Source organism: Pagrus major, chromosome 5 (genome assembly GCF_040436345.1).
Source record: "Pagrus major chromosome 5, Pma_NU_1.0".
In the NCBI taxonomy this organism is placed as follows: Eukaryota; Metazoa; Chordata; class Actinopteri; order Spariformes; family Sparidae; genus Pagrus; species Pagrus major.
Window position 1 is genome coordinate 7,457,183 of NC_133219.1, and position 18,510 is coordinate 7,475,692.

An 18,510-nucleotide genomic window follows, 5' to 3' on the forward strand; every position below is an offset into this window, starting at 1 on the left:
ATGCCACCTTCAGCGCGTGACGGCGCGCAGCCCACCAGTAGCGCGCGACACAGACGCGCATGCATCCATCCCAGTCAGTGCGGCAGGCTGAACACTGTGGGACACGTTGAGGACAGATGAGCCGGGTTTTGGCGATGTCCGTCTTAAAGCAGCTCTTCTTAAACAGGACAATTGTATGAATCATCAGAAATGTCCATTCGGACATGAACATGATCGGATAAATTGCATTTACAGCAGCATTTGAGATGTAATGTTTTCATATTTAACATCGCTCACAATCTGTGTGTAACTGCTGCTGTTGCCTTTTCAAATACGATGTCGTACAACAATTAAATGAGTAATTTGTAATCCCCGTAAATGTATGGTCTTACCTGGTAAGTGTCTGATCCTCTGGAGCGTCTCTTCTTTGATAAAAGGCGCCACCTGGCGAACATATCAGGCTACTGCACGCGTCATTACAGACAGGCATCCTCACGGGCAGCTACTTAGGGTCCTCATCGGAGTGAATGGAAGCTAAGAAACAACGAACAAACCGACAGCTTAAAAATAATCACTTTCTTCATATTAAATTGGTTTAGAAAATTAAACCGTGTTTTGTTAACTTACAGACATCAGACTAGTCTCCATTAGATAACATCGTTATCTTGTTTCTGAAACTTTTAACTATAAAATAGTTCAACTAGCCCATACTTGTAGCTAGCTAGCTGAATGTTTCGGTATTCTCATTTGATCAGTTAAGGAGATGGAGGGTTATCCCGGAGTCAGTGGTGGTGATTCCACAAAGCAACAAGAGAGACATTACTACCTGTTATCTGAACTACAGACTTTAGTCAAAGATTTACCAAGGTAATGTTACCTTACCGTCAGGGAAGACTTCCTTCACATAAATTGACAGAAGTTGTTATACCAGTAAGCTAATTGCCTCAGTTTTACCTGGACTTGCGGTTTTATAACTGCATCTTTGACGATGTCTTTCTCCATGTTCAGCTCCTTCCAGCAGCGCCTCTCCTACAACACGCTGAGTGACCTGGCTTTAGCACTCATAGATGGGACTGTGTATGAAATTGTGCAGGGGCTCCTGGATATTCAGCACCTGACAGAGAAAAATCTGTACAACCAGAGGCAGAAGCTGCACTGTGAACACCAAGGTTGGTGCTCTGCTTAACTGTAAACATAGACTTGTAACAACCTGTCCAGATAAGCAAGTCCATGCCTGTTACCTGAATAACTGAGTAAAACTATATATCCCCTCAAAACAAGACCTATATGAAGCACCAAACCTGCTGCCTGGAACAGGCCCTCAGTGTAAACTTATAATTGCAAATGCCAGTGTGCTGCTTGACTGTTTATATTTCTTCTATGTGTAGGACTGAAACAAGATCTTACACGGAAACACAAAGATGCTCTGCAGTCATGCAAGTCTCACAACCTTGCTCTTCTCAAAACAAACCAACAAGCAGAACTAGAGGTAAAACATTGAAATGCAGATACCTCTTGCTAAAGGGGTTATTCCCATTAGAGCCCTCACTCTATTTAGACTTTTGTGGCAGATGCCAGTCCCTGAATTTGGGAGTAGGGATAAGTGTGATATCAACATTTTTGACTATTATCTCTCAGATGTGGTCAAACAATCACGTCAAGGATATGTAACAGTGGTGGGATATTTTAAAAGTTTAACTTGAATGTCTATAATGACATCGGTGCAGTGAAATAGTAAACTTTACTGGGAATTCAATAATTATTAATGATCCCAAGCATCTTTTTCTGTATCCTAATTTCCCTTTAAAGAGTTTTTATATCGGACTACATGTACTACACTATATATCAGTTGGGCTCTAATTTCCATATGCCTTTTGGTTTTCTAACATTTGTGTGTTTTGTTATCAGGCTCTGGAAATCCGTGTGAAAGATGAACAAAGAATGATGGATAAGAAGATTGTAGCGGAAATGGATCAAAAAGTGATAGACCAGCAGAACACCCTGGAGAAGGCCGGAGTCCCTGGGTTTTATATCACCACCAATCCTCAGGTTAGCATCTGCATCCATCTACTCATTGTAGTTTAATGTATACTAAAACCATAAAAGGTGTCAACACAAAGAAGGTATGCACTTGTGATGCAGACAGATGTCCAGCAGGTGGCGATGTGTGTCCTAACTAATTGCTTTTTCCGCTGTTATGTGTTATTCAGGAGCTGACAATGCAGATGAACCTACTTGAATTGATACTCAAGCTTCAACAGAAGGAATCTGGAGTCTTTTGAGAAATTTTGCCAAAAGATAAGAAAAAAAGACATGCAATGGCCACAGACTGTGTGCTCACATTTCTGTAATTGTGAGATTCAATGTGTTGGTTAACATGTGACATTGTTCTCTTTAACAACATGTTCCGCAAATGTCTATTGCTTATTGTTATGAGTGTGATATTCACCATCAAAACCTGCAGGAGAAGGCAGTGTTTTTTTGCATAAAGTAAGACATTTCCAGTCCTGGAATAATGCAGTAGCAGGTTGTGACAACATAGATTATAAAGCACATAAATGCTGTGTCACATATTGTGAAAATAGGAAGTCGTTGGAAGACACACTGTGCATATTTAAGCAGAGTAATGAGAGAGCAGGCTCTGTCAGAAAGTAAGTGGGTTGATGTGTTACTTAAGAACATAGAGTTGGTTGTAGTTAGGATTAATGTTAGATGGTTTCTCTGCAAGAGCCTCCTGATGCCTGTGGAGATGTCAGCACCATTTTATGGGGAAAAGGAATATTTTATTGCTTTGTGTGTACACAGAGATCCAACTCTGAGCAGCAGGCATGCACTGACATCAATATTAAAGCTGAAATCTATACCTTTCCATTTTGCCATGCTGTGATGGCGAAAGTTGTTTTGGAGGGTTGTGTTGTTGTTCCAGCTGGTGATGTAAGTCAGCCCCTGGAAACATGAAAAACAGAGCAGCTACTATCAGCCTCAGGATGTTGACTTTAAATGTTGAAACAGAAGCAAGGTGTAAAATCAGTTCCAGTTACTGACTTTCTTTTGGAGCAAACGTTATTGCCTTATTTATTTGAACAGTATTGGGATATATTTGCTAAAAAAAAAATGTTTTCATTTTTGCAGCTATTGTGTATAATGTTTTTTTATCAGTTTGTTTTAGTTGTGTTGGTACTAAGGATGCATAAACATATAAGCAACAATAAACAATCTAATGATATATTACAGGCTTCAGTATGGAGAGAAGCATTAAATATTAGTACATCCATTAAAAGAATCTGTTTTCATAAAAACAAATGTTATTAAAGTCTTTCAAAATGTCTTTTGGGAATAATTTTACACAATTTCTTCTGTTATCAGTGATGTGAATCTTCCGCAGTTCAGTATTTTGTGTACCACCGGGTTCCAAGTTATTTCACTGGGAGGCTGCCAATGCTCAACACTGCATGTAGCCAAATAAAATGTGCACCTGTTCATGGGTAGCTTCATCAGTTACCAAAAAAAAAAAAATCTGCTGCTGAGCAGAATGTCCTTTATATGTATCGATTTATCATCTTCATCTGTAAAACATAGCCTTAGAGATTACGGTATTTTCTTTAACACTACCAATCCCAGACACACCTGGTCTGGGATCTTAAACTGAGATGGATTTATTTCATCCTAGCTGGACTATAAGTTATTAAATATATTTATCATGGATATGCTGTAAGTGGCCTAGAATGCTACTGCTTACCCTCTGACCAGGTCCAGGTGTCATGCCTCATCAATCCTCTTAACACTCACTACTGACCAAATGTAAGACTTTTATATTCACCTATAAAGGCTCCGGGGTCAGGCACCTGACAGCATTGTGATTTATTGTGCTCACATATCCCCGCTTGGCCTCTTGGGTCCCATAGTATAAAACTATCCTGTTATGTTACATTTGTACTGCTTGGTTTTAATTTTGTTTAAATGAAACACTGAACTAGTAAAATGTTTTGATACTTGTACTTAGGTGTATCCAATTTATGCTACTTTTCACATTTCAGAGATAAATATTGAACTTTTCACTTAACTACATTAATTAACAAGTTACTTTGAATAAACACACAACACATATGATTATCTTATTAAATATGATCGACTCTTGTGGATTAATGGTCCCACATACCCTCACAGGTGACTTAGGTTAGACCTGAGGTCATTATGTACTGAAAGAATGATAAAGTTGTGAACATCCCCACAACAAAACTTATGAGGAGCCTATGTAGTCCCGAAAAACATTTTCTTTTATCACTGTACATGTACAAATGAGTGATGCACGATAAATATCGGTCCAATATATCATCAGCTGGATATTGGCAAATTTATATTGTCAGACATTTGTTTGTAATGATGAAATGATAACTGATAAATGGAGCCAATAATATGAAGCCAAACTGTTGCACCTGAGCAACACAGTGTCGACTATAAGCCTGACACGTCCCCAGTGTGGACAGTTTTCAGTTTTAGTGGAAGACAACTCGACTGTAATTTGCAACACATGTGCTGTGAGTTTTAAGACAACAAACCTTAACTGTGGAATACTGAGTCATTCATTTTTGCTCTTTACATCTTAGCCTTTCAGACCCTTGTGTGTATAAACGACAAGGACCTTTTATTTATTTTTTAAATACAAAAATGTGAAATTATCAGTTGTGTTATCAGTATCAGCCAGGAGAAGCAGGATATTATCAAAATTGGCTAAAAAAAAAAACAACAAAAAAAAACATTGTGCATCCCCAGAACTAATTACTCTCTTGTGTCATTAAGACAAAATAGCCTATATATATTTTCTTTAGGGAGCTTCAAGGCTCCATAATGTAATGCTCTAAAAGAGGCCCTTTTGCATAGTGAGTTACCTTTGACACTATAATTTGGAGGTAATAGGCTACTTTTTAATCAAGTAGAATTTAAAATGCATGACTATCTTATAATAGAGTTTTAGTGTGCTATTAAAGGTGCACTCAGGAACAGCTGTTGCAGGTCCATGTGGCCAGACTTATTAAACCTGCTCCACATCCAGGAAACACAGAATGATGGTGGGACTTGATGATGGGTGAGGTCTGGTGTTTGTCTTAAAACATTTTACACAAAGGTCTTCTTGAGGAACCAATCTATACTAAGCCAATTTTGACACAGAACAGCTTGGCCTCTTTATTTAAGGACATTTTTGCTTCATCCTTGCCGTCCATGCAATGAAAGCAATGAAGACTAGTAGGGCTATATTTCTCAATTAAAGGTGCACTGTGTAGTTTTGGGGAGGAGATTTTAATCAGAAGAGAAAGATCTTCATTGACTGTGTTTTTTAAAGCGTAAACAAACTGAATAAACAAACTCTCTTTGTTTTCATGACTGAATACACTGAATCAACAAACTGAGCTTAAAGGTCAACACAATTTCATACTGTGTTACTTTGTTTATATTTGGCGGACCCTGCCACCTATCTAGCTTCAAACATTGTTCTGTGGAAATGATATCCCTCTGAGAACTGTTTATTGATTCAATTAAGGGAAAGCTAAATATTACCCAGCTTACATCATTGCCTCATTAATATTGTAAATATTAAACTTCTGAGTTTGAATTTCTTGCCCCTTTAAAGTATTTTTACTTCAGAGAACTTCTTCCACGCTGACTGTTTTCACTTACTTAAGCTGCTTACTGAACTTATCTTACGCAATACGCATGATTCTCAAACATTTGTATTCAGGGAGTGTATAGTCAGGATCTAGGGACCCCCTGCGGACCGCCGGCTCCAGATGATCTGCTGTATTATGGGGTGGGGCGCAGCGGGGAAGCCCTCTGGACAGGCGTATAAGGGTGCCTGCGCCTTTAAGAAGCAGCCCAGGCGGTGCATGTTGGTGTTCCTCGGCGCACCTTCTGCTCCATCACCAGACGATGATGCATCCCGGCAACTTCTAACCTGCAGCACACATGAGAGACGCTGAACAACAACGGTAAAGCGATCATTATGTCTCTTACGCTATAACACACGTTATTTCTCTTTTAAGGGAATCCCGTGAAATAATCACACCTGCCTCACGATTTAAAAGTGCGATGTCTCTCTGCGTTCCCAGATCGTCCAGGAGAGGAAGTGTAACGCACTAACGAGCCTCTTTTGCGTCCGTTTCCATTTTGTTATCTATTATTGATCAGGCGTTAAAACGACGCTAATCCTACTGGTCGCCTATTGCACGGCTGTGAAGGCTGTGTGGTCTTCGATGCACACTGGAATGAACATAGTGTGGACGTGTGGTGTAGTTGACGGCAGTGGGTTTATCTCTAGAGGGGAATAAAGCGTTACGTAATTGTAACGGAGGCATCCTGTTGTCGCCATATGCCTGGCAAGCGCAGGAGTCGGATGTTGCGCCGGCCGGACCGGGAGGATGATTTCTGCTTCTCACAGATGAACAGATCGAATATTTTGTCGGCAGTCAAGCAAATCAAAAACATCTTCCATCATGACTTTATTGAAGGCTTTTATTTTTTACATCAGCGCACCGGATACGTTTAAGATGACGTGGACCGGCCCTGTGCCACACATCAAGGCCTCTGCAAAATCTACATAAGACAGATAGTGTTAACAGACATGTTTTAAAAGGGTTATTGACTCCTGTGACGAATGTGACTGTTTTTATTTCTTTCACAAAACTTAGTGCATTTAAATATTCTGTTTTTGCTGTTAATTAAGAAGCCAATGTTACTACAGTGCTGATGTAACATTTGTGCTGTATAATAATATCATGACATCATATTTAACCAACTTATTGACGTTAAAATCACCAAAGCTTTACAACATGCATATTCATGTCTTCATGTTATGTGAATAGATTTAAATGTAAGTACTGAACATTCACCAGTTTAATCACTTTGAGTCATTTTTTAATTGAAAGAAAATGATCTGATTCAAGCTTCTTAAGTGTGAATATTTTCTGGTTTCTTTACTCCTCTGTGACTGTAAACTGAATATCTATGGGTCATGGGTCGTCTTGGGCTTTCTTCACCATTTTCTGACATTTTGTAGCTCAAACAGCTAATTGATTAAAGGGGCACCATGTAGTTTTGGAGAAGAAATTCAAACTCAGAATTTTAATATTCACGATATTAATTAGGTGATAATACAATATCAGAAATATTTGTGATTTCCATAACTGATTAAACAAGCTGCCCTCAGAGGAAAATAAGGTCCCCAGGACAGTGTTTGAATCTAGAAAGGTGGCAGGGTCCGCCACACATAAACAAAGAAAAACAGCATGAAATTGTGTTGTCCTTTAAGGTCAGCTTGTTGATTCAGTTTATTCAGTCATGAAAACAAAGAGAGTTTGTTTATTTAGTTTGTTTAGGCAGAAAAAAACAATAAATGAAGATCTTTCTCTTCTGATTAAAATCTCCTCCCCAAAACTACACAGTGCACCTTTAATTGAGAAATATAGCCCTGCTAGTCTTCATTGCTTTCATTGCATGGACTGCAAGGATGAAGCAAAAATGTCCTTAAATATAGAGGCCAAGCTGTTCTGTGTCCAAATTGGCTTAGTATAGATTGGATCCTCAAGAAGACCTTTGTGTAAAATGTTTTAAGTCCCACCATCATTCTGTGTTTCCTGGATGTGGAGCAGGTTTAATAAGCCTGGCCACATGAACCAGCAGCAGCTGTTCCTGTTCTGATGTACACCTTTGTCTTGCAGGTCAGCTTCATAGACAGGTAATGGATCCAGTGTGACGGTTTTAACAACTTCCTGCCCAGCTGGCCTGTCTTACTCCGTAGCTATGGCAGCTTGTCCGAGAGGCTGCACCCCAGCGGTGCGCCTTTGTCAGAGACTGAACCGACTCAAGACACTAGATGATGACATGATGGCCACGTCGCTGAAACGCTGCCTCTCCACCCTGGACCTGACTCTGATGGGAGTTGGTGGCATGGTGGGCTCCGGGCTTTATGTCCTGACAGGAACAGTGGCTAAAGACATGGTGGGGCCTGCTGTCATCATATCCTTCCTTTTTGCAGGTATTGCTTCACTCCTGGCCGCCTTTTGTTATGCAGAGTTTGGAGCACGCATCCCCAAAACGGGATCTGCCTACATGTTTACCTACGTCTCTGTGGGAGAGATCTGGGCCTTTCTCATCGGTTGGAATGTGATTCTGGAGAACATGATTGGTGGCGCTGCTGTGGCACGTGCCTGGAGTGGCTATCTGGACTCCATTTTTAACCACGCCATCCAGAACTTCACAGAGACCCACATTATGCAGTGGAACGTGCCCTTCCTCGCCCATTACCCAGATATCCTTGCAGCAGGGATTCTAGTCGTTGCCTCGTTCTTCATTTCCTTCGGAGTTCAAGTGTCCTCTTACCTCAACCATATCTTCTCCGTTATAAGTATGGCCGTCATCGTTTTCATCCTGGTCTTTGGCTTTATGCTGGCTGAACCAGCCAATTGGAGCCAGAAAGAAGGAGGTTTTGCACCGTTCGGACTCTCTGGAATACTGGCGGGCTCAGCCACGTGCTTCTACGCATTTGTGGGCTTTGATGTAATTGCATCCTCAAGTGAGGAGGCAAAGAATCCACAGAAAGCTGTTCCCATTGCCACGGCCATCTCTCTTGGACTGGCAGCAACAGCTTACGTCCTGGTCTCCACAGTGCTCACACTCATGGTACCCTGGCATACACTGGACCCCAACTCAGCTCTGGCAGATGCTTTCTTCCGCCGTGGTTACAGCTGGGCTGGAGTTATCGTGGCAGTCGGCTCCATCTGTGGTGAGCTACCAACTTAAATTGAGAAGTACGATTTTAAGGGGACGTTTCAACCCATAATCCAATACATATTACCTGCAGTCCTATATATCCATCTGGATTGTTTTGGTGTGAGATGCAGAGTTTTGGAGATATCGACTGTAGAGATGTCTGCCTTCGCTCAAATGTAATTGGAGTAGATGGCACTCGGCTTGTAGTGCTCAAGGCGCCGAATCATACATCTGAGACCAACCTGCAGACGTTGTTGTGCAAAGTTTCAAGTAGGAGCTAATTTCTTTCTGCCAAACTTCACCGTATCACCACACAGAAGATAGCATGCATCTACTCATGGACAAGGGATGTGAACATTAGTGGTATTCTACTCAGTTGATCTGCAGAGTTGGCAAAAGTACAAACATTCTTTACTCAAGTAGAAGTACAGATACTGGTGAAGTACTGATTCAATTTCTTCACTCAGAAAAAGTTTTAAAGTATAGGCTCTAAAATGTACTTAAAGTATAAAAGTAAACAGTATCCCTCTGAAGGCCATTTCTGCTAACTGAACCTCACATCATATTGATATAATTCAAAGACTATTAAACTTAAAGGTAGACTCAGTAGGATTTGTCTGAGCTGTAAACACACCAGAAAGATAGCTGATGGTTGAGTCTCATTCCCAGGACTTCAAACACTGAGATTTTGGGTTGGTAAAGCGCCCCGAGCATCAACAAACTGAGAAAATAAGACAATCCAGGCAGAGAGCTGCAGGGTCTTTGCAGGTACGAAACACTAACACGCCTTTTCTCCCCATTCCAGTCTCCCTCTCTTGTTATGTCTTTTACATTACTTTGTGATATGCACTAATGTTGAAATCATCCTTGTGATGTTGGGAAGGCAAAATAAAAAAATCAAAACTTCCCCTCAAAAGCATTAAAACTACAGTAACAAGCCTGTTTTGAAAATGTAAGGAGTAGAAAGATATTTGTGTTCAAATGTAGGGAGTAAAGGTCAAAAGTTGTCAGAAAAATATATACTCAAGTAAAGTACAGAAACAAAGTATTTGTACTTCTTACTTCCTACCTCTGGTGATCTGTAATGTTAGCTTGTTTAGTTAGCAAGCTTCTCTTCCAGAGACGCTGTTTTTTTTTTTCAAATTACTAGTGCCATCTAGTTCCATTATGTTCAAGAGACAGCAGACATCTCCATCGCTGATATCTCCAAAACTCGACAACTCACATCAAAACAATCTAGATGGATGAATAACCCTTCAAGTAAAAGGGAAAACGTGTTTTTAATTTTGGCCTGAACTGTCCCTTTAAATGACTGTTGTATGGTTGTGCATTATGTTTGATCAGTGCATATATTTTGACTTGTGTTGTGATGATGATGTCTCTTCCCATTTCTAGCGATGAACACTGTGCTGCTCTGTAATCTCTTCTCCCTGCCTCGGATTGTCTACGCCATGGCGGAGGATGGGTTGTTCTTCTCCTTTTTCTCCCGGGTCAACCCCGTCACCAAAGTCCCTGTCAACGCTATATTGGTGTTTGGGATCCTCATGGCCACCATGTCTCTCATCTTTGACCTGGAGGCCTTGGTTCAGTTTCTGTCCATCGGCACCCTACTAGCGTACACCTTTGTGGCAGCGAGTGTTATCGTGCTGCGTTTCCAGCCCGACAAACCCAGCGACAAGGGAACCGCTTCCACATCTCCTAACCCTAATGCTGAGCCTTCCCCTGCCCCCTCTGAGTCCCAGACCATAACAGAGGACAGCGGGGAGCTGAAGCAGTACGAGTCCTTCTCTGACAAACTCCAGTTGGTGGAGAGGCAGAAGACGGCAGAACGGCGCGGGGTTGGCCAGCTGAAGGCCTTCTGGGAACCGTACCTGGGCAGGCTACTGGGGGACTGTGAGCCGGGCGAGGTCGTGGCCTTCTGCGTGCTGACTTTGATCGTGAGCTCAGTCTCCCTCTGTGCTGTGCTAGAATTCGGACAGAAACAGCTGCAGCTGCCGCTCTGGAGCTTCACAATGCTGCTGGTGATTTTTAGCCTAGCTTTTGTTGGCAGCCTGACGCTCATATGGATTCATGAGCCACAAACCAACAGAAAAACATTCCAGGTGAGCTCCTTAATGATATTACAACGATTAACCAGCTCTGTGTGTAATATGGTGAATGAATGCTGCCACCTTTTACTTATAGTTTGGTCCGCGGATTAACTTGCTCCTTGTAATTCACTGTCCTGGCAGCAACACACAGTTATAATTTGCTCAGCTAAACCATTAACCTCAATTAAAAGGAAACATTTATTGAAAACCAAATGTCATTAAAACTACATTAACTATGACTGAAGTATGACCAATGCTTTATTGTTGTATAGGTACCCTTGGTTCCATTGACTCCAGGTGCCAGCATCTTAATTAACGTATTCCTCATGATGAAGCTCAGCCCTCTAACCTGGATTCGATTCACCGTGTGGATCGCTGTAGGTAAGAAAGCACCAGAACTGAGGCAGCAAACAAGTGGCTGAAGAAAAACTTGAATGAAAAAAAACTTGACTAATCTAAGGTGTAAAGTATCAATATTTGGATACTTTTCAAAACTACTGTACGTGTTCCAAATTATACAATATCTGCATGCACAGAAACTATAAAAGAAATTTCAACTGAAGACTGCACAGATATTAACATTATTGCAAATGTGTTCCAATGTGCTCAGTGACAACTTGCAGTGCTTGTATAGCAGGTTGTTCATAAACAAAGTAAGAAATTATATTTTGGGTGGAGTTATTAAGTATTGTTTTTTATACTGGTTTTGTATTGAAGTTTTAAATTCTGGTATTGTGACAATCTTACCACAGAGCACACATGATGTGAAATGAAAGTTAACTAAGTAGTTTGAATAATAACCAGCCTCCTGTTGCTAGTGAACTAAATGTACGTGAGTGTTACATCATCAGGTGAAACATTTTCTGTACTCTGAGGGAATAGAGAAAGTTTTCCCTTTTAGTCAGCAACCCTCTGAGGATGGTGGTCAGACAGCGTTATTGCCCTGTCAGTCAGGGGGGGATCACTGGGGAAACATGATTAGCTGCATTAGCTTAAGGCTTCTCTGGACCAGTAAGCCATTTAAACACTGCTGTCAGACTGCAGCAAGTTAACAAGATGCACCAGCACGGAGTATTACACTTGACAGGGCTCCAGGCTGGGCTCTTTTCCTTTCCCTAGAGAAGACGAGGAGACGAAATGGCCACTTATTTTCCATAATGGCCACCAGAGGAAAAAACAGGAGATTTGTTCATTCAGATTAGAGTTTGGGTGGAGTTAAAGCCAAGTCATCAATATTACACCAGAGAGTAAATCCAAATTGACAAAAGTCCTGGATTTCATTGACTTAATAAAAAGCTTTAAATATATAGAGGGCTTCTTTCTTTTGTTCTTCTGTCAGTCGATGGCCTGACGGTCTGTTGTTGCTCCATTTTGGTGCAGAATGTAGAAGCCTACTCAACAACTACTTTACAACAATTTGATGGATTACTATGAACTTTGGCACACACATTAATGCTCCCCTTCAGGATAAATTGCATTAACAGATGATTGTCTAAAATAAAAGGTCCGCAAAACTTATGACACTATCATCAGCCTCCACTGTAATGTGTGTTCACTGCTAATTAGCTCACGGTGGCATTCTGGCATGATTGTGACTTGTGTACATTGTTGTTGTCTTCATTGTTTGTAGTTTTTATAACCCGGAAATGAGTTAGCATTTTTGTATATCCAGTTCCATCATCTTGAATTCAATGGGTTTTTCGAAGAGGTCTTCAGTTATATGCAGAAAAAAGTTATGTGGTTAACACAGGCTTAAGATATATTTTTAACTACAACATCAAATATGTCAGTTAATACCTCGCATTTGAATTAAAAGAGTTTACAGTTCTCAAAAAATGGTGGTTGCTAACAAGTGGCTAAATGAGACTACAGAGTTGTCGGGAACATTGAATGTCATCATGCCAGACGGGAGACTCCATCTGTAGAGGGTTCACATTAGTTGCAAAACCATTCTACAACCAATTTAGTGTGTAGAGAATAAAATGGTAACACTTATTAGTGATGACTTTGAAGTAATGTGACTGTGACGTAGTACGTTCTTAGCTAATGTTAGCCTCTTTATTTTTATTTTTGGTTTCATTTACGCTTCACAAATCATAAAAGTGGTTTTCATAACAAAACGTGTGTCTCATAAAGTATCGTAAACTATTTGTCACAGAGCTCATTTTCTGCAATATAGTGGTGTAGTTTGTAGTCCTAAAACCTGGAAATCACTTAGCATTTTTGCACATTTTGGTGGACTTTAGTTGCAAAACTATTCTAATTTGAACTTTACAACTTGTAGTTTGATCGATTTATAGAAACGTGTTTAGTAATTGTGTCATAAAGAGATTATTTCAGGTGATATTCCAAAATCCAATGGAAAAATCAGATGAGCTTTTTGACAGGGGACCAGGGCGACGTTAACTTCAGGGTTAGCCTACAAAAATGCGGCATCATTACACCACTCTATAGTCCAAAATGTAATGGAAAAATCCCATAGGCTATTTGTCCAATCACAACTTCCTTTCTCATGCTCTGACGGATCATCTGATGTATTTTCCTGTAAATTATGGCTGCAGGTGACCAAATGAAACGCACTGTTAGCCTGAGTAAAATTAGGAATTTCTCTGGGTTTGAACATTGTAGGAAACGTTTGGGATAATATTAGTACACAGCTGAACAACATATACTTAAGGTCTAGTCATTTTTAGACATTTGAACGCAGAAATGTTACATGTCTTTAATATAAGCATGTCAGCATTGTCTTTGTGCGCATGTTAGCATGCTGAATTTAGCATTTAGAGCATATAGTAGGTTTAAAAATTGCAACATTGAAGCCATTGCGAGAGTCTGTTTTTATAACACAGACACATTGATTTTGCCCACGGAGAATACAAGATGAAAGCCATCAACATTTCACTATAACCAAACCTTTGTAAACCCACGTGATGGCACTCACTACTCACCTCAGTAAAGTGTGCCCTAACTTTAATTTTGTGTCATTGCAGTTACAAATGTTTGGTGCTGTCTCTTTCCCAGGTCTCTTCGTGTATTTTGGCTACGGGATCTGGCACAGTAAGGAGGGCATGCGGGAGCTGCAGCCCAAAGACATGGCCGCCCGGTACGTGGTTCTACCTAGCGGCAGCCTGGTAGAGACAGTGCAGTCTGTCCAGCCCGAAGGACAGATGGATTCGGCGCACCACATCAACCCCTCCTCTGACTCAGAGCTCACAGCTGAGGAGTACACAGGAAAGAGATGATGTGTGACCAAACATAGTCAGTACTACTGCCTGGTATTATCTGTTGTCTGCCACTCATACGCTGTACTATTACTTGTGTACTCTTTGTAGCTCACTCCCTTTAGCGTGTGACCGGCCTGCCACAGTCTGTACTCGTTGCTCTGCAAATGTAAGCACACCACAGAGTGGGATGCACGCTCTCTGTCTCAATGTGAAGCATATTTGTATATCTTGTAATACTCGAATGTACAGTAGAGAGCTTTATTACTGTCCTGTAAACTCCTCGCATCAAAGTTGTGTTATATCCTTTAAGACCAGCTCTTTTCTTGCGACCTTGCCAGTTTGTCAGATTCCAAATGGTTATAGGTTATATATCTGGTGCTTTCTTTGTGACAAACTGCACTTCTAGTTTACTCATTGGATGATTTTTTTAAAATGTCAGCACAGTTCCTAAGCTGAAACCAACATTTGAAGATAACCCACGTCTTTTTTTTGGAATATATCATTTTGAGCAAATAAGATTTGTTTGTTGCATGTTTTTTAAGTTAATAGAGGAATGCACAGACTTTTGTGAGTTTACATTTTTGCCTTTTTCTCAAATTCTTCTCTCAAGAGAACAACAGACTCTAATCATTAGGATCTTTTTAGTCCATTTTCTCCTTCTGCCCTAAGTGTAGTGGTTTATTTATCCCCATATTCTAACATATGTATTTATTTTTCTATTATCACTATTACTGTTCTGCTTTTATACAGATCTAATTAGCTTTCTGAGTTTCCTTTTTCTGCCACTGTCATTTTTCTGTGTCAACTATCTATGTTATATGTTTCGCATGTACCTCTATTAGTCTTCATCAAGCGTTTGTGTTCACCTTTTTAAGTGGCTCAACAACAATTCAGTGCTTCACTTAATCTCCTAAATCCCGTCCCATGACCCTGTTCTTTTTTGTGTCACCGATCTCGTTCCTGTGCAGTCTTTTCTCACACACATTTAGACAGCAGCCCTCACCCCCCTTTTCCCTGTCGTCATGAGATTAGCAATGAAAGCACACAGATTATTGAGCTTTATAGTCATATGACTGAGAGATGATTAGATAATTGGACAAATAAGGAAAGCACAGATCGATGGGAATCTTCACACAGGGTAGATTGCTGTCAGGCAGACAGACATCGGTTGTTATGTTAAACCTGGGATGTGCTTCATCTCTCTGAGGCCTCTGTAATCCCGGCAGATTTGCAGCAGTCCCTGTCGCCAGTCTGCAGCCTGACCCAGATTAGAGAAAGGCACATATGTGAGACCACTCACATTATACAGATAACATTCCCAAAGTCAACACTAACAGACAAAAATGTCTATAAGTGAACATGAGGCTTTAGATTTTATAACATAGGTTAACATATTTAAAAGGATGTTTTTTTTATTCATTTCAGTTTGTGTTTGCATGTGTTACAAAAGAAACCAATGGCCTTAAACATGTTGTAGTCAATGCAGACTGAATTCCAAAGTTAAAGGGTAACTCCACCAATTTTACACATTCAAATGTGTAAACAGGTCTTGGGGAGTACTACTGCATATGTGAAAAAAGTTGTGTAAAACCATTTGGGGCTCCAGGGGAAGCTGCATGTAATTGTCACTCAGTGGCTGAGTTGCATTGTGGGTAATGTGGGCTATAGTCCGCTGGTCTGGACTGTTTGACTCATTATGGACAGTTTAAACGCACAGTAAACAATAGAAACAGAGCTAATGTCTTCTTCCTTTTCAAAACCTGGCACCTATTTTACCCACAATGCAACTTATCTACTGAATGACATCACTGGAGTAAATGTCTCCGATTACATGCAGCTATCTCTAAAGCCACAAAAGGCATCATACTACTTTTTTCATGTATGCGGTAGTACTCCCCAAGTCCTATAAAGACATTTTAAGACCTATGTAAAATTGGTGGAGTAACCCTTTAAAATAATCAGTCTTTATGATTGAATTGTTTCATTTATTTGTCTGTTAGATTAAAACTCCTACACAGGACTTCATACTTTCTGATGATTAAACCAAAACACAAACATGGAAGAGAATGTACAGTTGGAGGCATTTTGGCATAATATCAAAAAGGAGTCAGGTTCAGGAGAATTTTGTACAACTTTGCACACTGAAAACTATTATCTGGTAATTTTGTGTCACAGTTCTGCTTTTGATGTCAGGGCCAGTGCAGATATTGATCCTGCGGTGCTTTTTTTCTTTTTTGGAAAGCTAAACTTTCTCTCACCTCTTTCTCTGTCTTTTTCGTGCCAGGAAGCACAATTATAAATGATCCACTTCTTTTCTTACTTCTGAATAGTATTGTACTTGCACATCAAGTTTCTCCTTCTGTTATCGTGTATGTCTGTATACAATGCAAAAGACTGTGTTATAAATGACAAAATAAATGTTTTGAAGCAGCATTTACAAAAATCTAAATTGTGGACTAATCTGACTGCGGTATCACCTCAGGGAATCACACTAGTCAGGAAAATTCTCATCCTCACACTAGCTTTAAGTTGGACTGTTTACAGGGTGTTGGTCTCTGTCCAGTCCAGATGGTTGAATATGGACTAGAATACAGCCAGTATTAGCTTGGTTCTGCTCAGTCATAAACAACCAACATGTGACACACTTACGTATCTACAGTAAATATTCACAAAAACAGGAAGAAGAAGAAGCTAACTGTAGATTGCAAAACTTTCACAAGACTTGTGACGTGTTGTTTCTTTATTGTGCACTTTGTACAAAGCAAACAAACAAACAAACACTTTGGTAAGATCTGGTTAGGTTTAGGCACAAATCACTTGTTTAGGGTCAGCGAATGGTCATGGTTTGGGTTAAAATAACCACTCTCGCAATTTTTCTTTAGATTGAAACCTGGACATACTGTACATATAATGAAATAAAAAATACATACTAGAATGGCCCTCAGTAGAGCGCATACCTCCACCAAAGCCCAACAGTCCCCTTGTAGCCTTTTGCTGCTATAGAAATGTTTGATAGAAATTTCATACAAGTCATGACATTTCTATTTTTCTAAAACGTTTTCTTCAATGAATATTTTTTAAACCAGTTCCTACAGTTTAGATTTTGTCTCACCCAGGACAATAATTCTCTCTTCAACACAATTTTAATTTTAGAATAGACATGACTCATCTTTTACTCAGCCGTCTATTACATAATAAAAAGTTCATTTTTTAAATAACTGTCTTTATTGGATTGTGAACATAAGAAGCATTTACTGAACAACTGGGCTTATAAGTGTTTTAAAAGTGCAGCCTATATTTGCTGCTCATGACTACCACCACTTAAATGCCATAGTGAAGTGTAGTGCTGATATAATGTTATCTGGCATCCGTGCCACCAAGTGAAAGATCTTAACACTAACTTCGATTACATGCTTGATGACACAACTGTGTATAGTTAACCCAATTTAGGGATTAACCCTCAGGTCATGAGCTGTCATCAAAGTGAATTGTATAATAGATCAGGTGTTCATTCAGGTCGTATTGGTGAGAGATCGGAGTGAGGATGATTAATAGTGACGTTAATCAGGTTTTTGCAGTTTACACTTACATGTCCTCATTATAAAAACACAGATACAAGAACAAATAAGGATGTGTTCTATAACAGCTCTGACACAAGCTCAGGCTCCTTATTAGACTCAGATTACACAACTCATGACATCTCAGATTACCACTGTAAAACTTCATTCAGTGTAGTTAAATACGAAAACAAAGCTTCAGCTCACAATGATCTGCAGTATGTGTGATCTTGGTGCACGATTGAGGATTTACTGACAGATTATCTTGGAGGGACTGAAATAAAAGTCTGTGGTGATTCAGCAGAGCATGAATCCTCCAAGCAGTTGCGTTTCCTTGGAAACTCCAACTCCCCACCCTTGTCAGATAGCACTTTAAAGCTATCAGCACAGATAGCTTGTCAGATAGCACTTTAAAGCTATCAACACATCTGTCTATTTGTTTGTGAGATATTCAAGGCTGTACTAACTGCCTATTTATTCAGAACCATGTGACTCATCTGCTCTGAAGGTTACCTATTCAGGTTTGTTTGAGAAGCGTATCATATATCCAGAAACCTAATATGCAACAGCAGTCAGTGCCCTTTTTTAATAGCAGCAAAATTAAAGTAATTCTTCAATGTATAACAATAAGTTTATTGTATTTTATATTCAAGTTAGCATAATGATAGATGTGGCAAAAATGGCAAACCACTGTCTTAAGTGTGCATAATGACATAAAATTACAAAAACAGCAGTACAATGACACCTCATGACTTATTAATGTAGGAAATGTGCCTGTAATGAGCCACATAGTTGTTGCAAAAGATTCCCCATACAAAGCTGTGTTCTTCTTCTCTGCACCACAAGACTGTCTTATCTTTACGTAATTAGGCTTTCATTTTTTTCTCTGATTCGAGC

The 18,510-nt window shown here is 39.9% G+C and overlaps 2 protein-coding genes across 2 annotated transcripts; both read left to right on the forward strand.

The window, feature by feature from the left end:
• Positions 1-506: 506 nt before the first annotated feature.
• Positions 507-3,307, forward strand: dgcr6 (DiGeorge syndrome critical region gene 6). The gene is made up of 5 exons (XM_073466484.1): positions 507-846; positions 988-1,148; positions 1,368-1,468; positions 1,888-2,028; positions 2,190-3,307. Exons 1-5 carry the CDS (start codon positions 743-745, stop codon positions 2,259-2,261), a joined length of 579 nt encoding a protein of 192 aa, XP_073322585.1. The 5' UTR covers positions 507-742; the 3' UTR covers positions 2,262-3,307.
• Positions 3,308-7,773: 4,466 nt separating this feature from the next.
• slc7a4 (solute carrier family 7 member 4) lies at positions 7,774-14,074 on the forward strand. The gene is made up of 4 exons (XM_073465456.1): positions 7,774-8,755; positions 10,138-10,844; positions 11,105-11,213; positions 13,854-14,074. Exons 1-4 carry the CDS (start codon positions 7,774-7,776, stop codon positions 14,072-14,074), a joined length of 2,019 nt encoding a protein of 672 aa, XP_073321557.1.
• The last annotated feature ends 4,436 nt before the right edge of the window (positions 14,075-18,510 follow it).

Coding starts and splice junctions, on each gene's coding strand:
- slc7a4 (XM_073465456.1), top strand. CDS start 7,774: ATGGCAGCTTGTCCGAGAGGCTGCACCCCAGCGGTGCGCCTTTGTCAG. Junction 10,845..11,104: donor CCAACAGAAAAACATTCCAG/GTGAGCTCCTTA, acceptor ATTGTTGTATAG/GTACCCTTGGTTCCATTGAC. Junction 11,214..13,853: donor CACCGTGTGGATCGCTGTAG/GTAAGAAAGCAC, acceptor TCTCTTTCCCAG/GTCTCTTCGTGTATTTTGGC.
- dgcr6 (XM_073466484.1), top strand. CDS start 743: ATGGAGGGTTATCCCGGAGTCAGTGGTGGTGATTCCACAAAGCAACAA. Junction 847..987: donor TTAGTCAAAGATTTACCAAG/GTAATGTTACCT, acceptor CTCCATGTTCAG/CTCCTTCCAGCAGCGCCTCT. Junction 1,469..1,887: donor ACCAACAAGCAGAACTAGAG/GTAAAACATTGA, acceptor TTTTGTTATCAG/GCTCTGGAAATCCGTGTGAA.